This window comes from Aquila chrysaetos, chromosome 17 (genome assembly GCF_900496995.4).
Source record: "Aquila chrysaetos chrysaetos chromosome 17, bAquChr1.4, whole genome shotgun sequence".
NCBI classification, from domain to species: Eukaryota; Metazoa; Chordata; class Aves; order Accipitriformes; family Accipitridae; genus Aquila; species Aquila chrysaetos.
Window position 1 is genome coordinate 21,362,414 of NC_044020.1, and position 9,523 is coordinate 21,371,936.

The 9,523-nt window shown below is 54.1% G+C and overlaps 1 protein-coding gene across 1 annotated transcript; it reads left to right on the forward strand.

The window, feature by feature from the left end:
* The first annotated feature begins 3,215 nt into the window (after window positions 1-3,215).
* On the forward strand, window positions 3,216-9,048 carry LOC115352854 (homeobox protein NANOG-like). Its single transcript, XM_030041552.1, has 4 exons — window positions 3,216-3,396; window positions 6,535-6,809; window positions 8,156-8,245; window positions 8,686-9,048. Exons 1-4 carry the CDS (start codon window positions 3,216-3,218, stop codon window positions 9,046-9,048), a joined length of 909 nt encoding a protein of 302 aa, XP_029897412.1.
* Window positions 9,049-9,523: the final 475 nt, after the last annotated feature.

Below are 9,523 nucleotides of genomic sequence, written 5' to 3' on the forward strand. Positions count from 1 at the left end.
AAAGCCCTCGGAGCCAAGAGCATGAGCCTGGAAAGGCTTTCGCGGAGATGACCGTGAGATGATAGCGAGTGTTTGGGCCCAGCCTGGAATAACACAGTACCAAACCAGCGAGGGTCTGGCTCAGCGCGATGCCGAGCCACATCTGCCGGCTGCCCGCGGTGCCGGTTTTAGGGAGCCGCTGCCTGCGCCAGCGGCTGTGTCACGTGCGGCACGGGGGAGATAAGCTGCTCCCCGAGAGGTGCTGCTGCTCTGAAACCGCCGAGGGTGAGGCCCCGAGGTTCCTTCAGCTCCTCTGCCTCCCGGTCCCCCCTCCCGCCCCCGGGGAGGTGATTCCCTCCGTGCCGCCCCACTCACCGGTCCAGCCGGGCCGGTGGCTCTGCTCCCAGGGGTAGCACCATCCTCCACCCCGGCTTCTGCCCAGCGGGACTTTGTAGTGCAGGTGACTACGCCAGTTTATTATGGCCTCTGGGCACTTTGCAAGAAAGATCCCAGACACCTTCAGAAGTCGCTGAAATCAAGGAGCTCAAGTGCAAAGTGCTCAGCCAGTGAGACTCCCAACAAGTACACGGATACCCACTGCCACCCATGCCAGCACCCCACGCCATGTTTTCTGCCAGGTCTTCAGATTAAACAGTCTTAGAAGACATGTTGCTATCCTGCAGGTCTGCTGCCTTGGTCTGCTACCATTTTCTAACTGCATCTAAGGCCACGAAAACTTGAAGACCAAGGTACGGTAACAGGCCAGACGTGAATAAGAAGGAGCACGTGACATTCTCCTTGACTGGTGGCACTGGAGCTGCCCAGCGGGGTCCCAAGCCCTGTACAGCTCAGGTCATTGGTGTGTCTCCCTTTGCTTAATCAGCTAGGGCCTGAGGGCAGATAGGAGGGATGGTGATCTGAGCTCATGTGGCACTGCAGCTCTGAAACGGGGAATGATTCACAAGTGAGGCATGAGCCAAAACCACCGTGTAGAGGCTGCTGCGGAGTGATTGCCATATTCAGGATGTTCTTGGGATTCTATTGGGGCTGATGTGCTCAAAAGCCCTTCTTTTTGCTTTAAGTTTTTCAAGTTAATTTCATATTTAAAACTGCATTTCTTGTGCAGAGAGATGTCAGTCCCTGCAGTTTGTAGGCACACAAAAGTGTTTCATGCAAACAGAAAACGTAATACTGAGTGTCGAGTTAAAGAGACCCTAGCCAGGCCCTTAGCTGCCTCCAGTCTGCACCTCATGGGAAAGTGGATGGTCCCAAGGCAGCAGAATCATGCTGTGATGTGGCAATTAAGTTGAATGGTCTGCCCATGATGGCTCAAGAGAAGCTGCATTGACTTTCAGGTTCACCCACAGGCCAGTCCTGCACTTCCTTTTGGTTTCCCATGCAGGGATCTCAGAAGGCTCCCAAGTTGCGCCCGTTCTACGGACAGGGAAGCCGGGACTAATGCCACGGGACACAGAGCAGCAGCAGAAGTGCTGGTAGAAGGGGAGTTCTACATCCTTTTAAACTGATGCAAATCCCATTTCCTATGGTCTTGCTCACCCCCACCTATCTGTTTCTTCTCCCTGCTGATACTTGAACACTCTCACAGCAAGCGGGTTCCCCTCTCTGGCCTGTTGGGCAAGTACTGGGTGCTAGCACAGGCTTGGGAAGAAGGCAAGCAGACAAGCACCTGTGGAGCAAAGAGGCACAGAGGGGTACAGGGACAGTCCAGGTTAAATCATTTTAAAAGCATAAAGCTCAGCTCTGAGCTTCTGACATGAGGCATGCACATGTCCTGGTACTAAGGCAGGGCTGGTTCTAGCAAGAAATATTTGAATTAACTCTGGGACTTCAGTCTGTGCATTGAGAAATACAGACATTAGCTAGAGACTCACAATGTCTTTTGAGGTGAAACTAATGAAATCTTCCTAAACACAGGCAGAGCAAATCCTCCTGAGCGAAAGGGACTGCAGCAAGCCCAGAGAGCAGACCAACCTGCAGGCCCATAGCTGAATTCTGTGGCTCACTCACTTACCTCTGGTTATTTAATGAACAGCTCTGCAGGTGCCTGTCCCCCTTGGGTGGGCCATATGTCAGCAAACATCAGCTAACCCTGCCTTAAAGGAAGCTCTTCATCTTCTTTATTCCAACCAGCCAGCGACAGCCTGGTGAAGGCCACAACCAAGACTACACAAATGAAAGGACGTGCCTTTGAAAGGCCACGGGGGAGCAAATCTGTCAGCTGTGGACCTTACCTGCACTAAATCTTTTCCTACCTCCAGAGTGAAAATGTCTTTGCTGATTGTGCCTCTGTAGACCAGCCGGCTGAGATTTCTGAGTCTGCTCTGCAAAATGAGACCTGGTGTTGGATGTGACTCGTCCAGTGTTTCCGAGTTTGCTCTGGCACAGCCATGTGGAAGATGGGCCAGACACATTTTCAGCTGGCTCCCTCAAATGCCTCTGTGAAGGAAATCCCTTCTCAGTTTCAAAAAAAAAAAAAGTTAGGTTCTAGCCCCCAGGTCTGATCCTTACTTGTTTTTTTCCCCCCTTGCTCCGTCTCTGCCATCTGCACCAGGAGTGTGGGAAGCGCAGGTCCGCAGGGTGTGTGCATGGGGGGGGTGTCAATGTGACACAAGCCACAAAGCAAAGGTCTCAGAACCCTCCCCGTAACGTGGAGCCAGGGCTTGGGTTTGGCCGGCACGGTACTGAGCAGCTCAGCACCAGATCTACCTCCTGTCAGCTCCCATGTGGTGGAGATTGGTGGGGATTTGCCCCCCCAGCGCAGTGAAAGGCTGTCTTCTAAGGTTGTCTGCGCTCACGGGGTTATTTTGTGACAGGACAACTGGAGCTGAGCCCAAAGCAGCAAGCAGGAGGAGGCTTCCCGGGGCTCTGGATCAGACCCCTGCTCAGGTGTGACTGAGGAACCTGCAGAATGGGAAGAATTCAGAGGGGACATATTTTAGTCCTGATGCCATGTGTGGCTTTCTCCCCCCCCCCCCCAACCCCCCCAGCTCTGTCCCCACCCCACCAATCAGCCTCTTTAACATGACAAAGAGCCCGGAGGAGCGGGCGATGGTGAATATTGCAGTCCCGGGCAGGGTATAGCCGGCTATAAAGGTAACTGCCTGTCTACACTTCGGGGCTACCTCAGCTTGCTGCTGAGACCTGCCCCCCCCCCCCCCCCCAGTGAAGGTGACATCCATCAGGAGTTGGGGGAACCAGCCCTCCCTCTGCCCGCCATGTGTGCGCACTTGGCTCTGCCCCCCTACCAGCCTTACCCCAGCGGGACCGGCATGGGGTACCTGGAATTTTACTGGAACTCGGCGGGGGAGGCAGGACATACCCCCACCCCGGGTGGGCCAGCGGCAGCCGCCGGTGCCAGCCAGTCTCCGGAGGTAGGAGGGAAGAGGCAGATGGCAGGTAAGGCCCTTCAGCTAAATCCTACAGCCGATCCCCGGGATACCCGCCGTCCCCGGTCAGCCACTCGCTTAACCACCCTGGGCGAATTTTTCTCCCTCCCTGCCTTGGCTTCCTAACGTGTGAGCTGGGCAAAGCGTGACGTGGCGGGCAAGGAGGATGGGTGACCTTGGGCGGTCACACCACCTTTCCGCGCTACTTCTCCTTGGTGACCGTGAACCGGTTTCCTAAACCTCACCAGAGCCTGGGAGAGGCCAGGCGCTGGCAGGGCTGTGCTGCCGGCTGACGGGCAGTGTGACAGCATGGTCTCATGGAAGTTCATGGCTCTCGGGGCAGGAGTGTCTGGGCCTCCTTTTAGGCAAATGCTGTCGTGTGCTAAGGAGAGAAACAAATCCTGAAGGTAATTCTGCTCGTGGCATCCCTTATCCCCTTACAAACTCCTCGCCCCCTTCACATGCTCATTAAACTTGGGCCAAGGCAAGCTCTGAATCCCTGTGCCGGGAAATCTGCTCCCTTTAAATCCAGCGCTGTTACTCTCTGCTTCTTTCCATTTGCCATTTTCCTCTCCCTATTTTCCCTCTCCTTTCCGTGCTCTTGTTGCCTTGCCTTTCCCTCTGCAAAAAAGTCCAGGCCGCACCACGGTGGCATTTTCTGTTCCTGCCATTCCTCTCCCGCTCCAGTGAGCGGCAATAGAATAGCTGATGAAAGCAGGTTTTTGGCCAGCCCCGTAGTACGGTCAGCAGGGTAACGGTCGGTTCCAAGCTGTCAGATGCCACAGAGAGCTACAGGCTCGGGCAGAGCGAGTGGCTAGTGGCTACTTGGCACGTGGCTACTTGCCATGTAGTTTGGAGAAAGGCTTAGGTTCTCTGCATGCTGTCTGCTCCACAGAGGCAGCAGGCAGCTTGACTCATTCGTGCCCACAATGGGCCTGGCATATAGACTTAAAATCCGTCTTCAAACACTCTGCTCTGGTGCCTCTCTCTACAGAGGGAGCCCAGTCATGGAAGCAAACGCCTACAGATGTCAAGGGCTTGTGGGAGTGGGTCTGTCTTAGGTTTTTCACGTTTATGTCTGTTGCACTGCTGTTTGCGTTTCTTGCTTCCTTTTTCCTTCGCTCTCTTCTCATGGGAGAAGGAGCACCTTTGTCTTGCGCTCGAGCTGCAGGTGGTAGATTACATGGCGGTTTGGGGTGACAGCCTGAGCAGGAACACGTGGGAGCTGTAGTTCTACGGTGTCTTGCTGTGGTTCCTGTCTAACAGAAGACTTTCCTGTTTTCCAAGCCCACATTCTCAGCATGCTCATTTCCTACCTGTAAGGTTTTTACTGCACAGCCTGTAGGAACCAAGCATCCTGTGGTACCACACAAAATTTTAGCTGCCCGTGCACAGATGTTCAGCTTCCTCTCAGGCTCTGCAGTCTACCCCCATGCACATAACACCTCGGGCCCTTGCACCTCTTCTGTTGACAGCCCCTTTCTCCTTGTAGGCAGAATCCCTTCGTAATTCTCCTGGCTTTGCTCCCCAGCACCAGAAACCTGCCCCACTACACGCCTGCCCCTTCACATAGCCCGTGCTCTGAGCGGTTATCATCTCCCAGGGTAGGAAATAGCCAAGAGCAGGCAACCCTACTGTGGCAGGCACCACAAAGACGCGTGTGCCTCTGTCAGGAGGACATGGCCACCTTTCTGAGGCCCAGCAACACTTCCAGGCTTTTGAGCGATTGCTTAGGAGCCTCTCACCTTGGGACAGAAGAAGGAAGGGTTTGGTAGGGTGGATGGGGAGCCCATTCCTCAGGAGGGCGTCAGTACTTTGCGTTGGACATACGTTCGGGAGGTTGAGGAGGGTGTCTCGGCGGGCTTCAGTCACAGCTCTTAGGGTGACTAGGATGGAGATTGGGGGCTCTTGGTTGGGCTCAACAGTCAGAGGGTGCGTACTGAAAATGGCACTGCCCCATTCACTGCACCTCCTCTCTCCTGAAATGTCAGTAGGAGGAGAGGGGATAGACCATGCAGAAGGGTTTGCAGAGGAGCAGCTGGAGGAAGGAGGGGTGGACAGATTTATCATTGCAGTTATGGGGCAGGGGGAAGACTGGCATTGCAGCCCTTCAGTCACGGCTGCCCTGAAAAGGTCTCAGCCTCTCACAGACCCCAGCGAGCAGGCACCTGACAGAAGGGTGCTGGGGTAATCTCTCTTGTTAGCATTTTCCTATTCAGGCAGCCTGAGTGACTTTGCATCTTGGCAGCTTTTGTCTGGACTGGTAGCCAATTGTTTCGGAAGTTTTTCCTTTAGATCTTTATCTTGACTTTGTCCTCAACAGAGTCCCCTTAAGACATGTAAGAGGACAAATGAGAAGGGGCTTGGACACCTGCCTCTGCACTCTCGAATTTTGTCCCCCATGTCCCTGGTACAGGATTACTGGCTCTTCTCACCTGTCCCACACATCCACCTTTCCTCTCCCCCTCCCCACTTCCACGTCAAATTTCTCTCCTTCATTCTTCTCTTGCCAGAAGCCCCCCTCAGCGGAACAGGTCCCTCCGTCTATACACGTGTTGCCCGTAGTGGGATGGTCTGTGGTGGGAGCCACAGGCGAACAGGAGTGAGCCAATATGCAAAGCCTGACTGATGCTTTCCACCTGCCGCCCCATCGCTGTAAGCACCGACTGCTCTGCCCCACCGTACGCCCTGGGCGGCTCTTGCTTTGCCACTGTCTATCAAGTGCCTCGAGATTGCTGGGCAGGCAGTTTTGGGGACCCCGGTCACCAACCCAAAGCTATGCTTGCAGTCATGACCAGGCCTTTTTACACCACACTGAGACCAAAATATTGCGGGGGCCTTCGGGAGGAGGATAGTGACACTGTGAGCCAATGTGCACCATTCTCCCCTCCCTGCCCTGAGTTTTCCACCTGGCAAAAGGGAGCTACTGGCATCCTGGAAGGCTGAGCTGGGAAGCTGCTTGCTGCCAGCGGGCCTGTCTGTGCTCACAGGTCCATGAAGGAAGGAGGGTGACAACAAGAGTTTGCTTCAGGAAAGCCCCTGTCTGGTAGGGAGGGAGCTCTACAGCAGGCAGGGAGCATGCTCATACCCATACAGCATGTCCCGTTATGTCTTGTATATCTTTTCCCATTGTCTTTTTTTCTTCCAGAAGTATCCCCAGCTTCGTCCAGTTCTGGGAATTTCAGCCAATTCACACCAGATTCAGCCACCAGTCCACATTCGGCATCCTCGTCCCCACAGCCTACGGCTAAGTCTCAGAAGGGCAGAGAAGATGGCATGGAGGGGGTGAGGAAAGCCAAGAGCCGCACGGCTTTCTCCAAGGAGCAGCTGCAAACCCTGCACCAGCGGTTCCAGAGCCAGAAGTACCTCAGCCCCCAGCAGATCCGGGAGCTGGCTGCCGCCCTGGGGCTCACCTACAAGCAGGTGAACATGGAGATTTTTGACCCCTGGTATACCTGTCACACAGCGGCTGAGTGGTTGCATAAGGCAGTGACAGGATGGAAAGATGAGTCCCCAGCAGAGAGTAGAGGCAAAGGTGCCAGCTAACAGTTGCTCCCCTGCCTATTCCTGCCCAGAGATCAAAAGCACTGCTGGGGGAGAAGAGAGCCAGTGGCACCTCACTGGGGCGTCCCCAGTGAGGGGTCAGTTAAGGGTACTGGTGCCAACACTTGTAGTAGAATTGCAAACACAGCGATGAATATGCTGTTTGCCACAAACAGCCTCTACCCTGGGCTTGACAGCACTTCACAGCCTTTTTCCATGCACTGGTGAACTTCACAGAAACCCTGGCATGCATCAGTTCTCTGAATCCCAGGGCTGCAACATGCTGAAAGCTATTGCTCACGTTTCCTAAGGCTGATCTTGTCCCATACCTAATAATGTCCCACGCTGAGCACTGCCTGGCTGCTCGACACCCACTCCCCCCTCCACGCAGGTACTGCTAGGTTCATACGTTGCAGCCTTTCAGCATCTCTGCTGATCTCCAGGTAGGTTGTGTGTAGGGAACTGCTGCTGGCTCCAATGATGCCCTTCTAAAGCAGAGGGGGTTGGGCAATGGGGCACAAGTGCTTGCAGTTACAAGTCCAAAATCTGCCTGGAATTTGGATCCAAGAGCTGGGCATGATGGCCGGGATGCTCCCGGATGCCTCGGGACTAAAAAAGTTACATATGCTTTGTAGGTGCACACATAGGCACGCACACACTGAACTGGTTCTGTCAGGAACAAGACCTGTGGGACAATCCGCTCTTTCCTTCAATCCACATCCCTGCAAAGGCTGCTCTCACAGCACAGACACAGCCCTGGAGGCAAACGGCTCTGGAATTCACCCCAGCAAGGAGCTTTGCATTTGGGACCTGCTGGGTACAAGGAGTAAGCCTCTCCCTTCTCCGCTCGCAAGCGTGCAGAAACCGCGTGTCAGAAGTTTGCCTGTAGCTCAGGGGGGTTGTAGAGACCTGGGTGGGTCTAATTTGCACCAGTCATTCATCTCTGTGATGGAAAGGAGCCGATTTGTCACAGCCGTGACTGTCCGTGGACATGATGCCGCCCCCTCCCCCCCTGCAGATGCACTGGCCGCCCGCTGAGGCTGCGAGACAGACATCTCCCCTGGGCAACGACCCCAGGGAGCTCTTCAAGGCCTTTATCTGCTGCTGCCCATATATCTATGCCATCTGGTCACTCTCCCCCTGGTTCTTCCTGCTTGTGAATCTGATAACATTTGCTCTTCCCTCTCCTTTGCTGATGTTTTCTCTGCTCACCCTTTCCCACCCAGGTGAAGACTTGGTTCCAGAACCGGAGGATGAAGCTGAAAAGGTGCCAGAAGCATAGCCTGTGGACTGAACGGGCTCAGTGCCTCACGCAAGTAAGAACACAGCACGTGGCTCAGTGTGGCCCTTCCATCTGGGCAGATAAGTCCGGTGATATATTTCCTCCACGGGGGCAACTTAAGCATACAAGCATCGGCGTACCCTGCCTTCTGGTTTGTTCAGCGCAGAGGCACAGACTTGGCGTGACTCTCCATGTTCTGTAGGCAGCCTAGCAATGGGCTGACTATGCCACTGAAATGCTTCCAGAGAAAAGCTGTTTTCCTCATATATATGTATATATATACACACACACACACACAGCTGTGTATCCAGCCCTGAGCTATGGGGGTGGGTATGGTTCTTCTTGCCCTCCCACGCCATTGCTGCTGATCAAGAGACAACATGAAATATGAAGGGACAGAGCCCCAGTACGTGTCAGGCCTGTGGATGCCAGTGGAGAAGCTATGTGTTCTGACTCACTGTCTTTCCCTTCCAGGGTGGTTTCCAGCCAAGTACTTACCTGGACGTGCACCCCAAGTTCCACCAGGGCTACCCCATCACTGCAGCCAACAACATCCAAACCGTGCCTCCCCCCCGTCAGCACTACGGAGCAGGGCAGAACGCTTACACGATCGTGACCAGTGAGGATGGAGGAGTCTTTGGCAAAGGTGGGGGCACCTGCAGCGTCCAGCAGACGGTGGGCTTCATTGCCCAGCACAAAGTAGACTTTTACCACAGCTGTCCTGGCAGCGTGGAATATCCGAGCACAAAGGCAGGTGACGGCTGTAACTTTCACCACTCGGCCACCATGGGGGCTCCTTTCCCAACCGCTGCTGGCCACCATCTCTATCATTCCTAGGCACTGTGGATGTGGGGTACTTGGGCACCCGGGAATCAAATCTTATTCTCCTCTCTCCCTTTGTTATTCATGTGCTCTCCAACTAAGGGGCATCACGTAGCTAGAACCTGTTTTGGCATCCAAATATGTGCCTGCAAGCACGCACAGACACACAGATGTGCAGATACCTGTTTGCCCATATATGTACATACAGCCCTTCATTCATACGTCCTTACACATGCACACACACACACCCCTACACCCCCCTTCTTTATTGGCACAGAAAACCAAGTTCCCTTATAGCAAGACCCAAGATCTGGCTACCTAGATTATCCCCCTGGAACTTCTAAATTATTGTAACTTGGCTCAGAGGAAGGACAGATTCCTTTGGGGATCTCATTTATACATATCACTGTACAGTTGTGCATACATAACATGTGAAGCCATGGGCTGTATGGAGAGGTGCTGGTCACATACCTTTCACCGAAGTTGGAGA

Bases quoted from the DNA above. Each gene is read 5' to 3' on its own strand.
- LOC115352854 (XM_030041552.1), top strand. From the start codon at position 3,216: ATGTGTGCGCACTTGGCTCTGCCCCCCTACCAGCCTTACCCCAGCGGG. The intron at 6,810-8,155 runs GTGAACATGGAG...TTTCCCACCCAG, and splicing joins TGGGGCTCACCTACAAGCAG to GTGAAGACTTGGTTCCAGAA. The intron at 8,246-8,685 runs GTAAGAACACAG...TTTCCCTTCCAG, and splicing joins GGGCTCAGTGCCTCACGCAA to GGTGGTTTCCAGCCAAGTAC.